The sequence below is a fragment of the Canis lupus genome, chromosome 6 (genome assembly GCF_003254725.2).
Source record: "Canis lupus dingo isolate Sandy chromosome 6, ASM325472v2, whole genome shotgun sequence".
In the NCBI taxonomy this organism is placed as follows: Eukaryota; Metazoa; Chordata; class Mammalia; order Carnivora; family Canidae; genus Canis; species Canis lupus.
The window spans coordinates 9507653-9525711 of record NC_064248.1 but is presented as its reverse complement, the minus strand read 5'-3'; the positions used below and the strand labels follow the sequence as shown (position 1 = coordinate 9525711).

The 18059-nt window shown below is 41.0% G+C and overlaps 1 protein-coding gene across 5 annotated transcripts in view; it reads left to right on the top strand.

Moving 5' to 3' along the window:
• The window catches only part of LOC112646265 (cytochrome P450 3A12-like), a 92170-nt gene that overhangs the window by 53324 nt on the left and 20787 nt on the right, over positions 1–18059 (top strand). For 4 of the 5 annotated variants that reach the window (XR_004816582.2, XM_049110794.1, XM_025426104.3 and 1 more), the window contains exons 3-8: positions 5737–5789; positions 7228–7327; positions 14067–14180; positions 14438–14526; positions 16080–16228; positions 17298–17425. Coding sequence is in view for 4 of the 5 variants with exons in the window: in XM_049110794.1 (XP_048966751.1) it covers positions 5737–5789; positions 7228–7327; positions 14067–14180; positions 14438–14526; positions 16080–16228; positions 17298–17425 (633 nt within the window). In the remaining variant the exon portion in view is untranslated. Of the gene's footprint in view, positions 1–5736; positions 5790–7227; positions 7328–9397; positions 9462–14066; positions 14181–14437; positions 14527–16079; positions 16229–17297; positions 17426–18059 lie in introns of those variants that run through there. The other variant, XM_035717777.2, reaches the window with a different exon arrangement.

Here is an 18059-nt window from a genome sequence, read left to right as displayed (position 1 = left end):
TAGTCACATTATGCATTGGTCGACCAGATGGATATGCAATATAGTGCAGAGGCTCCTTTCTTGTCATTCTTGACCAGTCCGTGATAGAAAATTCAGGGATGCCATGAGGAGAGATGACCAAAGGTGTCTTCTGAAGGCACTCCATCCAAATAGGACCTGGAATAGCATGGGTTAAGTTTTGAGGACAATTGGGATACCTGGGAGGGCACATAGCTTGTTGGGGGTCACTGGGAGGGGTGTCACCAGTGACCTTATAGACTGTCCACCTTTCTAACATTATGTTAAGTCGGGATGGAGGGTTTTCGTTTTTTGTTTTTTTTTTTTCCCATTTTTGAAAGATATGTCACTATGTGAGGCTGAACTATGTCACTATGTGAGGCTGAACTACCAAGCAACCATTAACTGGTTCTTGGTCATATAGTGGTAATTAAAAGCACATGGGTACCTGAGCTGCCAGGACCGTCCAATTAATAGAATGATTTGCTACTTCCATGCCATCAGAACTACTTCCTCCAAAATATTCTGTCATATTGGTGTGTATTTGGGGAGTAGGATCATCCCAAGTAACTGGCCTTACAGTAGGTGGGTCAGGTAGATAGGCCCAATATACAGCCGTGTCACCAACAGGAGGGGTTGTAATAGCTAATACAATAAGAAGGATAGTAAGTAAGGACTCATTAGGCTGTGTCTGTTCAGCCAGACTTATCGCTTGATTGATCAGTTCCCTTATCCAGGCCCAACGGTACGACGGGAGACGTCTCCTTCTTTTTTGTTGGCGAGTTATGGTCAGGTTGGCTAGTCTCCGGCGTAGGGGTGAGGAGTCGACACCATCGTTCCAGGAGCCATTGCGGGGTGTCCTCATCCTGGGGAAAAATACAGATAAACCCACACCCCTTGCGAAGGACAGGGTCGGGGCCCTTCCAAATGCCAGTCAGTGGATCTTTCCACCTATCGTAAGGGAGAGGAGAAAAATCTGGATGCCAAAATCGTTCAGCTGCTGTTCGTCCTATATCATCAACATTCAAAAAATTTAAAACATAAAGAGTTAGAGTTAAATGCATATGGGGAGAGTATTTCACTGTAGTATCTCCCCCTCTTTTAATTTTTTAAGGTAAGATTTGAGAGTGCTGTTAGCTCTTTTAACTATGACTTGACCTTGTGAGTTGTAGGGAATTCCTGTAGAGTGCTTAATTTGAAAGGTAGCACAAAGGTTCTGGAAGGCTTTGGAGCTATAAGCTGAGCCATTATCAGTTTTTATGGCCTTAGGGGTTCCCATTTGGGAGAAGGCTGAAAATAAATGATTTTAAACATCAGTAAAGGCTTCTCCAGAATGTGCAGTAGTGTGGATATACCCAGAAAAAGTATCAGTAGAGACATGTATATATTTTAAGCGGCCGAAAGCAGGAAAGAGGGTAACATCCATTTGCCAAAGATGATTAGGCATCAATCCCCTGGGATTAACTGAATAAGTAAGAACAGGATGGTGTATTGGACAGGCCGGACAGTTCTTTACTATCTGGTGGGCCTCTTCTTAGGTGATGCAAAACTGCTGACAAAGAGCTGAGGCATTTTGATGAAAATTAGCATGACTCTGTGTGGCCAATTGTTTGTTGTTTATGTTTGTTATATAAGTGTGAGTAATGGTGTAAGCAATGTGGTTGCCTTGAGAGGGGACCAGGCAGATTAGTATGGGCCCGTATATAGGATATAAAAATAGGAACTTTCCTGGCCCTTAATAATTGCTGAATACTAGAGAATAAGTGATATAATTCCTCATCATTTGTGAGTATATAAGCACGTGGCAAGGCTGGTACAGCTCGAGCCACATAGTGACTGTCAGTAAATAGATTGCATGGTTCAGGAAACATTTGCAAAGCCAGTTGGACAGCCTTTAGTTCAGCTCTTTGTACTTACTTAGTGGGATAATGACTTTGATAAGTTGTTTTAGCCTTAGAGGATTCCTTGTAGATTGTCTTATAGGATTCCTTGTAGATTCCAATGTGCCCTGTTTTATCAGCATCAACAAATATAGTGACGGCGTTAGCCAGAGGTTCTGTTGCTATAATAGCAGAACTGAGGACAGACGTGGTAGAAAGAAATTGCAAAAGTCTGTCTGCGGGAAGATGATATTTAAGTTGTCCTGGATAACAGGACAAGGCTATTTGCCAATTTAAATTCACACTAAATAAAGCTTGTACCTTATCTGTGGTTAATCAGTTTTGCCCATTGAGCCGCCATTGGGCTGTCAATGGCTCTGCCCAGATGGTCTCCATTTCTGTGGTTACAGCTGCCCCCGCATACCTGACTCTTTTTTGGACAAAACTGCTGCTCTTATCAAGAGCAGACCAACACACTTGACGGGATGAGCACTGGGTGTTATTCTGTATGTTGGCAAATTGAACACCAATAAAAAATTAATTTATTATTAAAAAAAAAAGAGCAGACCAACATATCAAGGAAACTTTTGAACAGAAAGCAGACTTTTAATCTTATACTCTTGTACTTTAAAATTCATTTACTTTGATATTAGTTTGTCCTGACCACATCTAAAATTTCTTTTTAAGGATTTTTCTTTATAACACTTTTACATCCTTTTTTGCATTTAGAATTTGTCCTAAGACATTTCTTTTCAGTCAGTCTCATTTGGGACAAAATTACTTTTTTTTTCCCTTGAACAAAAATATATTTCCATTCCTTACATTTTTCTTACATATCTCCTTTTTTACATACAGGGTTGCTTTTCTTTTTTTAAAATATTTTATTTATTCATAGAGACACACACACAGAGAGAGAGAGAGAGAGAAAGGCAGAGAGAGAAGCAGGCTCCATGCAGGGAGCCCAACGTGGGACTTGATCCCAGGTCTCCAGGATCACACCCCGGGCTGCAGGCAGTGCTAAACCACTGCGCCACCAGAGCTGCCCCCAGAGTTGCTTTTCTTGTCAGTCATCAGTCTTATTTTAGCAGAGTTTTTTCATTTTTAGGAACCTTAGTGTCCAGTGAAAACTAAGGAGTAACCGATTTTTGAACACCAGAATTCTTTAGACGGCAAATTTATGAAACAGTTAAGTACAAAGCATGTCCACCAACAGATTCAAATCAACGTTTTAGCACTTTTTCTGTTTGGAAAAGACCTAGATGTCCGATAAATTTAATTCCATTTATCATCAACTTGTGACTAAGGTTTCAGGTTACCAAGGACTTTGAAAGGTATCTTAACAATTACTTATGAAAACTTGGAAACAATTAACCATCAATTTAATCAATTTTTTTTTTACTAACAGATTGCAAAAAGATAACAGAGCTTATGTGACCTTCAGTAAACCTCAATAGAACAGAAGTTTTAGGTTTAGTAGTGATAATTTTCAAGACCTGTTTACTATGTTCCATCTGGATCCACTTAAAGTCAATCAATTTGCTCCCCATCCTCAATTTTTATCTGAGACACTGGTGGGGGAATCTGGAGGGGGCAGTATTAAGTAATTGGTGGTCTTTTTGCTATCCGTCTTCTAAACTCAGGACAAGCACCTGAATTGGGTGCCCCTCCTTGTTTAGGATTTTTGCTCCTTCGGAGTGGAAGCGAATTTGTGCCATCTTGGTGAGCAAATCCCGACCTCCTGGTAGTGATGGTGACTCAATCATCAAATTATTATTCTCCTTTTGTTCCTCTGAAGAGGTCTGAACATCATTTTCAGGGAGGGATTCATGAGAGGCTATAGAGATTAATTCGAAAGTGTGTTGTGGATCTAAAGCCTCTCTTATTTCTTCCCAAATTTGCATGGTGCCTGGAGGACAGGCCATAGGACCATGTTTTTTAAGTTGATTTTTAATTTCCTGTCCTACCTTTGCCAGGCTTCCAAACTGACAGTCCCTTCTTTTGGAAACGAGGGACACAAGTCTGATACAGTACAAAAGAATTGCGTCAAGGCCTTTTTAGAGACCTTGGACCCTTCTCGATTCATAAGGGCCTGCAAAGTGGTCATAAAAAAAAAAAAAAAACTGTTCCATAGACTGTGACTGCTCCATTATTTTTTACTCCTGTTGTGGCTCTAAGTAACCAGGCTCCCCTTACCTGATTGTCAGCGACTACTCACCTATATGTGCACCTTCTCTTGCATGTGCTCAGGTCCCTGTTCGGGCACCACTTGTTGCGTGCTCTGCGGCAACACGATCAGGGTCCCAAGGGTAAGGGGATGAGGTAAATAAAAGAAAAGAGATGGGGACAGGAGGGACACAGTGGATGATGTCCAAGCAGTGTCAACTTTATTCAAGGTTCTTACGGTATTATATAGCACAAGCAGAACAAAGATAAAGGAATACCTACATGCATGGCAGACCCTACTGACACAGGAGGGTCCTAGTTAATAGATAAACATGCTATTCTAGGTGCATACGCTTTCAAAAGGACAATAGATATGATTAACAGACCAGTAAGAATAGCACAGACCCCTATTTAACTTTACCACCAGGCTAGAACACATTATATCAATTGTATTATGTGGGCGATCACGTAAAAGCGATCTCCGGAAACCATTGCTCAAGTCCTTTCTCAAGCAGCCTTATGAGTAAATGAGGGACGCAAGTCCGAGCTTGGTTTGGTTTAGTAACTCTAGCTAGTCTGTGGCCGTCCACACCGCTTTTCCCTCCTGAGACTCTCAGTGCCCAATTATCGTCTAAGAACTTCTGGACTTTCCCTCTGAAGAAACAATAATTTCCTTTCCACTTTTTCCCAGATCAATTTCTTAGTACATACACCCAAGACCACATTTCCGGGATCCTGATTTGTATTGTTAAAACATCAAAATCACAGTTGAAATGTAGGCACTAGAAGTCTTGTTGTTGTTCTTTTAGTGATAGAAATGAAAACTCTTATCAAGTATTTTAATTGTTTCTGATATTTGTGGGATGAGGGCATTATCCCCTCTCTGTGTTGTGATGGAGAACTGGAAAGCGAGTCCACTCTGTCATTCACATTCCTCACTTTCTCACTAAACAAGCATGTTTAGACTCATGTAAAACTGCTAGAGTAAAAGAGGTCACTGGTGCCTTAATATCCTAAATCATCTGGGGCACCCCCCAGGTGGCTCAGTGGTTGATTATCTGCCTTTGGCTCAGTCATGATCAGAGTCCTGGGATCGAGTCCCGCATCAGGCTCCCCGGAGGGAGCTTACTTCTCCTTCTGCCTATGTGTCTGCCTATCTCTGTGTGTCTCTCACGAATAAATAAATACAAATCTTTTTTTAAAAAATTAAAAAATAAAGAGTTAAAAATTAACATAAAATAAAACAAATATCCTAAATCCACTGGAATCTAGTAGGGCTCATGAGATCAACAAACAGATGCTATCTGACATTCAGAATATGCAGCCATGCTGCCTTTCCCTCAGCTCCAGTTTTCTACATGGCCCTGAGGTAATGATTCAGAGGGTTCTGAGATTTAGATATAATGCACAAGCCAAACACATCAGACACACAGAGACTACCCAGTCCTCCCAGACAGGGTAAGATGTTCAGTATCTCCAACACTTGGAAATAGTGCAAGAGGGACATGAAATTCTCCATTTCCATATATCCTCTGTTTTCTCTCATTTCTGATAGTCCCCTGTGATTAACAGCTTCCCTCTATCTGCTAGTGAGAGGCTGTAAGGCACATTTCATGCGATCTAAGTCATTTTGTTCCCCATTACCCATAGGGCTCAGTACATTTAGACTAATAATATGTTTTGATTTCTCTTGCAGGGTTTTTGTGATTTTGATGAAAAATGTTTTAGAAAGTATGGAAGAATGTGGGGGTGAGTATTCTGGACATTTCCATTGACTAGGCCTGTTGTGATGAGGAGGACCCTGTGGTGTGGACAGTCTTAGTCAAGAGCCCCTTGTGATGAAGCCTGCTGTAGTAAAGCTTCTGGAGGCTCTCCTTCCCAAGATCCCATATGTCACCACGTGTGCAGCTTTAAGTGTAAATCGGACCTGGAGTGTTACCTTTATTTGTAGTCTGGATTAAATATATCCTTTGAAAGAAGGGTTTGGATAAACAGAATGGAAAGCCATTTCTACTCACCTTTTCTTTTTTTATGTATATTTTTTATTGGAATTTGATTTGCCAACTTATAACACCCAATGCTCATTCTGTCAAGTGCCCCTCCTCAGTGCCTGTCACCCAGTCACCCCATGCCCCCGCCCACCTCCCCTTCCACTATCCCTTGTTCGTTTCCCAATGTTAGGGGTCTCTCATGTTTTGTCACCCTCTCTAATATTTTCCACTCATTTTCTCTGCTTTCCCCTATAATCCCTTTCACTATTTTTTATATTCCCTGTATGAGTGAACTTATATAATGATTGTCCTTCTCCGATTGACTTGCTACTCACCTTTTTCTTACTTTTTTGTAAGTGTGGAGTTTGTTTTGCATTTTAATTTTAGGCCCAGATTTTTCTTTCAACGGAGGTATTCAATGTGGAAGTATTTCTTTATTCTGTGAACTTGAGATGTAAGAGAATTTTAAGCCACAGTGTTTCCTGGTGGGTTGATGGACTGTGATTTTGTAGTATGATCTTGGCTTCTTGCCCTGGATGCTTCTGTTCAGAGCTGCCAGAGGTTTGGTGAAGCTGAGGGAGAGATATGATGTGGTTCTGGGATGCTCACAGCCAGGAGTGTACCTCCTCTTACCTCTTTATCTTCTCTGATCACATCCTCAGAGACCGTGGGGCTCTGAGTGGCAAGGCCCATAAGCAGCATGATGGAATAGAAAGAAGACAGATCTCTGGATGGACACTGGTTTAGCCCCACTGTCCCTGCCCACCTTCAGCACTGCTCAACTCTGAATGGAGTCAGAATTACATCATGTGCCCCGGTTCTGTCTTTACTGTGTGGCTCTCGAGCCTGGCTGTGGACAAGAACCACCTGGGAGAGCTTGTTCAAAAGGCAGATTCTTGGGCCCCATGTCAAATTTACTCACCTAAGTTTCTTCTGGATGATATATATAAACATTATTTGAAATGTCTAAAATACATCAAAAATATTTGAAACATTCTAAACATGCAGAAAACTGTAGAGAATGGAACTATCCATGTACACATCACCTAGAGTTAACAAATGTTCTACTGTTATTTCTAATCATGATGTCAGAGTTTAGATTATATAATGTCAGGATAAAAGTTGAGACTTCCAGGTGTGGCTGCAGCTGCAGAAACTGTCATGTTAATATAATCAGTTCTGTTTTCCCGACACAGGTTTTATGATGGGCGACAGCCCGTGTTGGCTATCATGGATCCAGACATGATCAAAACAGTGCTAGTTAAAGAATGTTATTCTGTCTTCACAAACCGACAGGTAGGCATAGAGTTATTTTAATTTTACTTACTTACTTACTTATTTATTTATTCATTCATAAAACTTTCGTTTGGCACAATGACAGACTCACAGGAAGTTGTCGTAGGAGGTCCCATGTTGTATGGTCTTCAAGCCCTTTCTCCTAAGGTAATATCCTGCATAATAATAGTACAATATGGAAGCAGAAATAGCCATTGGTTCTAGCCATTGAACTTATTCAGATTTCAGTGATTTTAGGCACACTCAAATGTACCTTGTGCATGTGTGATTGCTCCTGAACACTGATCTTACATGTAGACTTGTGTATCCTCCACCCCATTCATGTTATAGAGCTGTTCCATCATCAGCCTCCTGCTTACTTTCTTTTGTAGGCATGGTATGTAGCTTGTCTTTTTGTTGTATGAGAGTCTTCTGCAGAGCAAGCATTTCTTATCTTGATAAGGCCAATTTAACATTCTTTTCCTTTGATGGACTGTGACTTTGGCATCAAGTTTGAAAACTCTTTATCTAGCCCTAAGTCCCAAGGATTTTCTCAAAGTAGTTCATTTTATAGTTTACATTTAAGTATATACTTTTATGTTTTATATTTGTAATATGAATCATGCATAGTTTTGTGTTTCACATTTAATTCTGTGATCCATTTTGTGTTAATTTTTAGTGTTAATTGTGAGCTGTGACACTTAGGTCAAAAATCCTTATTTCTGGCCTATGGTTGTGTAAGCACTCCAGCATCACTTGTGGAAAGGCTGTACTTCCTGCATTGAATGGCTTTTGTACCAGTATCAAAATGAGTCGGGCCTATGTGTTTGTATCTATTTGTCAATCTCTGTTCTGTTCATTGATCTCTGTATCTATCCCTCTACCGGTGCCACCGTGTCTTGATTACTGTAACTATATAGTAAGTCTCAATATCATGAACAGTGATTCCTCCCATTTTATTTTTGTTGGAATTGTTTTAGGTATTCTAGCTCCTTTGCCTTTCCATACAAATTTAGAATTAGCTTATCTATGTTTGCATAATATTTGCCAGGATTTTGTAAGACATGATTTAGACCTACCAATCATTTGTGCAAAATCTAGATCTTTATTATGTCATGTCTTTCAAAGCATGAACACAATATGTGTTTATTTAGGCTTTCTTTGAGTCTTTTCACCAGCATTTCATTCTCAATAGGAAAACCATACATGTTTTGTTCAATACACATCTCAAGTATTTCACCTTCTTTGTGTGATTATAGTTGTTATTGTGTTCTTTTCTTTTTTTTTTTTTTTTAAATGTTTATTTATTTATGATAGTCACAGAGAGAGAGAGAGAGGCAGAGACACAGGCAGAGGGAGAAGCAGGCTCCATGCACCGGGAGCCCGACATGGGATTCGATCCCGGGTCTCCAGGATCGCGCCCTGGGCCAAAGGCAGGCGCCAAACCGCTGCGCCACCCAGGGATCCCTTGTTATTGTGTTCTTAATGTGTTTTAACATATTCATTATCTAGAAATGTGGTTGATTTTTGGTGTTGATCTTATTTCCTACATCCTAGCTTAACTCATTTATTAGATGCAGAGATGTTCTTTTTTATATCACCCAAGATTTTCTACATCGCCAATTATGTCACCTGACATAGGGACACTTCCATTTTTTTATTTTAGAAAAGTATTTTATTTTATTTTAGTTCAATTTGGCAACATATAGCATAACACTCAGTGCTCATCCCGTCAAGTGCCCCCTCAGTGCCCATCACCCAGTCACTCCAACCCCTGCCCACCTCCCTTTCCACCACCCCTTGTTCATTTACCAGAGTTAGGAGTCTCTCATGTTCTGTCACCTTCACTGATATTTCTCACTCATTTTCTCTCCTTTCCCCTTTATTCCCTTTCCCTATTTTTTATATTCCCCAAATGAATGAAACCATATAATGTTTGTCCTTCTCTGATTGACTTACTCCACTTAGCATAATATCCTCCATTTCCAACCACATCGAAGCAAATGGTGGGTATTTTTCCTTTCTAATAGCTGAGTAATGTTCCATTGTATACATATACCACATCTTCTTTATCCATTCATCTTTCGATAGACACCGAGGCTCCTTCCACAGTTTGGCTATTGTGGACATTGCTGCAATAATCATTGGGATGCAGGTGAGGGACACTCCTATTTTTATCTTTCTAATCTGCATGCCTTTTATTTCTTTGTTTTGTCTTATTGCACTAGCTAGGATTTCTAGTATGGTTTTGGATAAGAGTGGTGACAGTGAACATTTTTGCCTTGTTTCTGATGTTAGGAGTAAACATTCAGCTTTTCACCATTTAACTATTTATACATGTATCTTTACGATGAAAACTATATATTTAAATGTGATGTTTTGATTTATAAAGTGATCATCACAAATGAAACACATTAACATATCTATCACCACCCAGAGTTACTTTGTGTGTGTGTGTGTGTGTGTGTGTGTGGTAAGACCGTGTAAGATCTACTTTTTAAACAAATATCAAATATATGGTAGTGTATTTTGATTATAATCACCATGCAGTATATTCGGTCTCCAGAACTTATTTTTCTCAACACTGAAAGTTTGCACCCTGTGATTACTATTTGCCCTTCTCCCTCCTCCCCAGCCTCTATTGGTACCATTCTACTCTGTTATTGAGCTTGACTTTATTTTTATAGATTCCACTAATAATTGAGATCATGTGTTACCTGTCCTTCAGTGTATGGTTAATTCCCTTAGCATGTGGTCATGTTGTCCACGTTCAACCATGCTGTTGGAAATGGCAGGATTGGGCAGCCCTGGTGGCGAAGTGGTTAAGTGCCGCCTGTAGCCCGGGGTGTGACCCTGGAGACCCGGGATTGAGTCCCATGTCAGGCTCCCTGCATGGAGCCTGCTTCTCCCTCAGCCTGTGTCTCTGCCTCTCTCTCTGAATAAATAAATAAGTAAATCTTTAAAAAAAAAAAAAAAAGGAAATGGCAGGATTTCCTTCTTTTTTAAGGTTGAGCAATATTCAATTTTCTTTATCCATTCATCCTTCCATTTAAATTTATGTATGTATACATGTATGTATCTGTATTTAAAATCTAGTTAGTTAACATACAATGCAATATTGGTTTCAGGAGTAGAATTTAGTGATTCATTCCTTATATACAATACCCAGTGCTCATCACGGGTGCCCTCCTTAATGCTCATCACTCTTCTAGCCCTTCCACCATCCACCTCCCTCCATTGACCCTCAGTTTGTTCTCTATCATTGTCTCTTGTGATTTGTTTCCTTCTCTCCTTTTTCTCCCCTCACTTCGCATATGTTCATCTGTTTTGTTTCTTAAATTTGACTTAGGAGTGAAACCGTATCACATTTATCTTTCCCTGACTGACTTATTTCACGTAGCATAATACTCTCTTGCTCCATCCACGTTGCTGCAATTGGCAAGATTTCGTTTATTTGATGGCAGAGTGATATTCCATTGTGTGTGTGTGTGTGTGTGTGTGTGTGTGTGTGTGTGTATACCACATCTTTATCCATTCAAAAGTTGATGGACATTTGAGCTCTCTCCATAGTTTGCCTATTGTTGATAATGCTGCTATAAATATGGAGCATGTATGCCTTTGAATCTCTATTTTTGCATGCATTGGGTAAATACCCAGTAGTGCAATTGCTGGATTGTAGCATAGTTCTATTTTCAACTTTTTGAGGAAATTCCATACTCTTTTCCAGAGTGGCTGCACAAATGTGCGTTCCCACCAACAATGCAAGAGTGTTTCCCTTTTTCCAGATCCTCACAATATCTGTTGTTCCCAGAGTTGTTAATTGTAGCCATTCTGACAGGTGTGAGCTGGTATCTCACTGTGGATTTGATTTGTGTTTCTCTGATGATGAGTGATGTTGAGCATTTTTTCATGTGTCTGTGAGCCTTCTGGATGTCTTCTTCCAAATAGCGTCTTTTCATGCCTTCTTCCCATTTCTTAACCAGATTATTTGTTTTTTGGGTGTTGAGTTTCATAAATTCTTTATAGGTTTTGGATCCCAATATTTTATCAGATATATAATTTGCAAATGTCTTCTCCCATTCTAAAGGTTGGCTTTTAGTTTTGTTGATTGTTTCCTTCACTATGCAGGAGCTTTTCATCTTGATGAAGTCCCAATAATATGTTTTTGTTTTTGTTTCCCTTGCCTCCAGTGATGTGTCTAGTAAAAGTTGCTAAGGCTGAAGTGAAAGAGGTTTCTGCCTTTTATGTGATGTGCCCCTTGTTTCTTGCTCCTGTCAAGATTTTTTCTTTGTCTCTAATTTTTTTGTCTTCAATTTTTGACAATTTTATTATCATGTGTCTTGGTGAAATCTTTTTTTGAATTCAATCTGATTGAGAACTACATATTCCAAGATTTCTGTGCATTTCCCTCAGTTTGGGAAGTTTTCGGCCATTGTTTCTTTAGGTAAGCATTCTGTCCACTTCTCTCTTCCTCTACTGGGATCCCCATAATGTGCACATTCTTTTACCTGATGCTGTCCTATAAATCCTGTAGGATTTTTCCCTAGGTTTTTTTTTTTTTTCATTTTCCTTTACCCCACTCTGACTGGATAATCTGAAATAATCCAGGAGGGGATGGTTGTCTCAGGTATTTGAGGGCCACAATCCATCAGCAATTGCATGATCCTTGACAGGAAGCACAGTGGAGGGTTCTTGTGGATGCAGTGGCTATTGGGGTCCTCAGTAGCATCACCAGATCCAGTGCCAGGGGACTAGGGCAAGCAGAATGGTGGCCAGAGTTGGTGCTACACACACACTCATCTGTGGGGGCTAAAACCAGGCACATGCTCCCAAAAGAGCTGGGCTCAGTGATGGGCACATGGGTACTTTGAATGTCTGGGTTGTCTGTGTACACTCATGTGGCTGCAGGAATAGTCACTACTGCTTTTGACTGGAGTTCAGGCTGGCAGCGTGTAGATGTGAAGTTTCAGGGATTAGCTGTGGTCCCATGTGGCAGTGCGTTCAGTGATGGGAGTCAAGCCTGGCCTCAGGGACCCGAAAGCTGCTGGGGCCTGGGCTGGTGTGGTATGTGTGCCCAGTCACAGGGGCCATGGCTGGTTGTGGGTGCAGATTCTGAGGCTCAGGGTGTAGGTGGTGGCACTGGCTGAGGCAACTCATGAGAGGGCAGATGGGGCAGAGCAGGACTCAGGCAGCTGGAGTCAGCAAATATGAAAGCCTGTGGGTCTATCAGCAGCAAAATCTTAGAGGGTGCACTGTGCTGTGTCAGCTGTTGATTCAGCAGCTGCTAAGGCTGCTAGGGTCCTCTGCAGAGCAGGACACAAGGAACCATGGTTACTCCTGCCACTTTGCTGATACTGATAGTCCTGCCTTTCTTTGTTCCTTGCTCTGTCTAGATGTGTCAGCTATGCCAGTCTCTGGAGGTTTGAAGCCAAAACAGGTCATTTGTGCTGTGCCCTGAAGGGCTGGGGCTAATGACCTTTAGTCCTTTTCCCAGCAAGAGGAATTCTCTGAAGCTGGCGGGTGTCCTCTTGGTGCTGAGTAGTACTGGCCTGACTCCTGGTATGATGCAGACAAAATGAAGCTCTTCTCCTTACTTTTCTAATGCACTTATTCTCAGGAGCTTTGCTCCACTGTGTTGTTGAAGCTTCTTAAATGGACTCCTAAGCTCATAGGTCTATTTTGTTTGTGGATAGCTGTCTACCTGTTGTTCTTTGTGGGTTAACAGAGGCTGATGTGTCCTGTCTCATGATCTTGGTGATATCACATCAATCCTTCCTCACCGAGTTGATGTGTGCTATAAGGTTTTTTGATAATCTTTGTTAAGTTGAAGTAGAGTTCTTCTGTTTCTAGTTCTTTTGTGAATTTTAAAAAAGATTTTATTTATTTATTCATGACAGACACACACACACACACACAGAGGCAGAGACACAGACAGAGGGAGAAGCAGGCTCCACACAGGGAGCTCGACGCGGGACTCGATCCTGGGCTTCCAGGATCACACCCTGGGCTGAAGGCAGCACTAAACCGCTGGGTCACCAGGGCTGCGCTCTTTTGTGAATTTTTATCATGAAATGGTTTTGGAGATACCCACATTAAAACAAAATATACTTTTGAAAAATGGTAGAAAGAGTCAAGGTTGTTGGCTTGATAGGCCAGTCCCAATATGAGAAACAGAATTATCTCTCTCTTTTCGCTAGGTCCCTTTGGGGAAAACACAGGGGAAAAGATTTCCATGTAACTGTATCATTTCTTGAGAATAGCAAATAGATTACTATCTTTTTAGGGTAAACTACTATTTAAAAAAAAACAACACCATATTACGCATCTGTTTTTTTAGTTTCTCATGCTACGGCTATATGTGAAGGCAGAACTGCTCTGAAGCAACACACAGTTTGCCAGGCCATCTGGCTATCTTCCAATGCACTTCTACCCTGCACACCTTGGGAGAATGTATTAGGTATTAACAGTTTATTCTCCTGGAGGAGTAGTTTCCATGCCAAATTTTCCATATCATATTTACACTGAAAAGGAGATTGGAATATAAAGCTGGAAGCACTACAGGTAGTGTAGTGCTGCCTCCTTCAGCCTCACAGGAAACTAAGCATTTCAGATAAATATCTATTGAGTAGCATAGGGACCGCTACTAAGGAGACACTCACTAAATATTTGGTGAGTAATAGATGCCCGTTTAACAAATTTTCCGAACTGTGGAGACCTAAAACACTTATGTAGGGCAAAATGTGTTTTGCTTTGACTCTAGTCTTTTGGACCAGTGGGATTTATGAAGAGTGCCATCACTGTGTCTGAGGATGAAGAATGGAAGAGAATACGAACATTGCTGTCTCCAACTTTCACCAGCGGAAAGCTCAAGGAGGTAAGAAAAGAAGAGGTCTTGTCATTAGGAAGTAATGAATGCACCTGGGGATAATTAGAAACTAAGATTGTAGTCCACCTCTAAGTACTCTGCTGTATTTGGGCTTCCTAAATATGGTCTTTTATCCTCATGTCCTAGAGGAGACATGATAAAACTTGTTATTAAATGTCCTTTCCTGATCCATATTTGTGAAAGCCATGTCATTCTAGGACTTCATTCTGGATTTAACTTCAGGTGGTGTTGTATTTTGTGTGTAGATGTTTCCCATCATTGGCCAGTATGGAGATGTGTTGGTGAGGAACCTGAGGAAGGAGGCAGAGAAAGGCAAAGCCATCAGCTTGAAAGAGTAAGTAGTAGTGGGGCTGCTGGAATTCCAACTCTGTCATGACACTTTCCAGCTGCTGCCACAGAGCCCAATTCCCACTGTTGAATTACCCCAGCAAAGAAGCTGACTGAAGTAGACGTGTAGTGTTATAACCCCAATGGGCCAGCCAAGGAGAGGTAGCTTGCCTAAAAAGGCAGAGCAGCCAGGAGGGAGAGGGTCTTCTTTTTGTACACGGGGCAGGATTAATTCATCTGCTTGATTGTCTCCTTGGATATTGGGGAAGACAAAAATATGTGCTTGAAAAAAAGGAAACACGATTTTTCCAAATCTTTGAGTGTAGAGAGTAATGAATGGTGGTGGTGGGGACCACTTGATACATATTTTTGGGCACTGGATGGAGCAAGAAAGTTTTCATGTGGAACTTGGGACAACTTAAATCCCTTCCTGATTTTGTTGAGGATATAAGCAAAACACTAAATATTAACTTTTATGACCACTTGTCCATCTTTCAAACACAAAAGGGAGAAGGCCTTGCACATGGGATGGGTAGGGTGAAAAAGTAGCCTAAATTGAGATATTAGCCTAAATTGAGATATATTTTATTTTTACAAAACGTTTCACTTATTTATTTGAGAGAAAGAGAGAGAGAGCAAGCCCATGCAGGGGGCAGGAGCAGAGGGAGTAGCAGACTGCCACCCTGAGCAGGAAGCCCAAAGTGGGGCTTGATCCCAGGACCAAGAGATCATGACTGGGAAGAAGGTGGAAGGTAGCCAGTCAACTGACTGAGCCACCTGGGTGCCACGGGATATATTTTAATATTGCAGGATGAACGGATGCATATTAGGACTGTCCTGGCAAAACTAGTAGCATATGATCACTTAGCTATGGCATCCCCTAAGTCAGTTTTGGTGTGATTTAATATATATTTTTTAACTAGGAACATTCTCAGTTCTTACTTTTTCCAGAAATGGGTGAGTCCTCAGGGCAATCTCAGATCAAGGAGATGAGACAAAGTGGGTCTTTCAGGAGACTTAGCAGAGGTGGAGAAAAAAAGGATGGTATTCCTGGCATCTCAGAACAGGGTGTTGGTGTTCTGTAATGTGCTAAAGAAGACTCAGCTCCGAGAGCACAGAGACTGTGGTGAGAGAAGATCCAGATCAGTTTCACCTGACTCCCTGAGGAAGCGTTAGTTATTCCACCATTTGTCCTGCTCAGACACAGTGATTATCCACCTTCTACTGCCCTTACTCAAAACACACTTGTGTAATTTGCCTAATTTGGGGTCTCTATCCCTCCAAGATTAAGCTCCTTGAGCTCAGAGGTCTCTCTAACTTGCCCTGGTATCCCCATCACCCATAGCACAAGGCCAGCTGTGTCACTGGCACCTCACGAGCACCTCATCAGTGAGTATGATGGCATACAGACTCTTTAGATGATCCATCAGGTGGTTCTCAAAGTGTGGTTCTTGTCTTGCCTGGACATTGGAATCTACAGGCACTTCTTGCTGCAAGCATTGGATAAGGATAGTAAAGAGGTGCTGATTTTAAGTATTCGTGTCTTTGTTTCTCTCCCAGCATCTTTGGAGCCTACAGCATGGATGTGATCACCAGCACATCGTTTGGAGTGAACATTGATTCCCTCAACAACCCACAAGATCCGTTTGTGGAAAATGCCAAGAAGCTCTTAAAATTTGATTTCCCTGATCCATTTTTACTCTCCATAAGTATGTACATTAATGTATTTTCTTTTTTTCCTCTCTTCCTTTTTCCTTCCCTTCCTTCCTTTCTCCCTTGTTGCTTACCTCCCATTTTTCTACAACAATTTCATTGCTTATACAATGTCACATGTATGTGTACATTGAGCCCCCCTTTTAAAATGTACAATTCAACTTACGGTCTCAGTGTTCATCAACAAAATTGTTAATGTTTTTAATGTAAAATGTATGTATTTTTCCTTTTCTTTCTGTGCTTTTGGTGTCAGATCTTAAATTCGCAGAGAAATCTGAGATCATGAAGATTTATCCCTTGGTTTTCTCCTACGGATTATACAGTTTTAACTTTTATATTTGGGCCTTTGATCTATTTTGAATTTATTTTATTTTTATATGTTATAGGAGGTAAGAATTAAACTTCTTTTTCTTCTTTTTTTCTTTTGTTTTGGGTTTTGTTTGTTGGTTTGTTTGCATGAGACTGTTCTCTTGTTGAGCACATTCATTGAAAATACTATTTTTTTCTTAATTGAATGGTCTTAGAAACCTTGTCAAGATCAGCTGCCCATGAACAGAAGGGTATAATTTTGTTTTTTTTTATGATTTTATTTATTTATTCATAGACACACACACACAGAGAGAGAGAGAGACAGAGACAGAGACAGAGACACAGGCAGAGGGAGAAGCAGGCCCCATGCAGGGAGTCTGACATGGGTCTCAAATCCGGGCCTCCAGGACCACGCCCCGGACCAAAGGCGGCGCCAAACCGCTGAGCCACCCGGGCTGTCCAGAAGGGTATATAATTTTGGACACTTAATTTGATTCCAGGGGTTCCTGCGTGGCTCAGTTGGTTAAGCATCTGCCTTTGATTTCAGGTCATGATCTTGGAATCCTGGGATGGAGCCCCACAATGGGCTCTTGCTCAGCCATTGGCTTGAAATTCAAGTACAGATCTAGAGGGACTGACTCCGGGTTTCAAAGAATCCTGGTGTCTTTTAATCCTCTGATTGGTAGACCAAGTTATAATTGCTCCAGGTAAAATTTGCATTTTCACTGTGCTTTCCATTGTTCTTTTGCCTTACAGTATTGTTTCCATTTCTTACTCCACTATATGAAATGTTAAATATCTGGCTATTTCCAAAGAAAATTACTGATTTTTTCACAAAGTCTGTAAAAAGGATGAAGGAAAGTCGCCTCAAAGATAAACAAAAGGTAATCCGGTGGTAGTTACATGTGAGTGTTCACTTTTGATGTTTTATTGAAGTGTGTACATCCTAAGTGTGGTCATTTAAGTAAGTGTGGTCATTTAAGTATGTTTTTAGGTAGGTAGAGAACTGGAGGGTTTAGAGCAGGAGACCTCTAACATTTTAAGGAGAATGAAGAAGATGGAGATCAGGGAAGGAGGAAAGAGAATGAGTCAGAGAGTCAACGTTTAAAATTTAATAATAAGCATGGTACCTACTATGCCAGGCAATAAAATTTGATGAGAGAAAAAAACGACCTCTTCTCTTCAAAAAATTGTCAAAGGGTACAACTTCCTGTGTAAAAATAATTTTCTGATATTAAAATTTCCCCAGATGTTAGAGTGGCAAAGAATTCCTTCAATTCCAAGCTTCTTATCTCACACCTTCTCCAGGGGAAGGTCCCACCAGGCACCTGGTAGAGTAGAGTGTGTGTTAAATTTGAGCCTGCCATAGTTTGGAGTGGTCAGGAGTCTCTCTGGGCACTGAGGCTGCAAGCTGGCCAAGCCAGATTTGCCTTCCTGAGGCCTGATGATCAGCGCTAGAGTGTGTGTAGGAGGGAGAGGCAGCGCTGGGTACCCCAGAATGTCACTGAAGATGAGTTC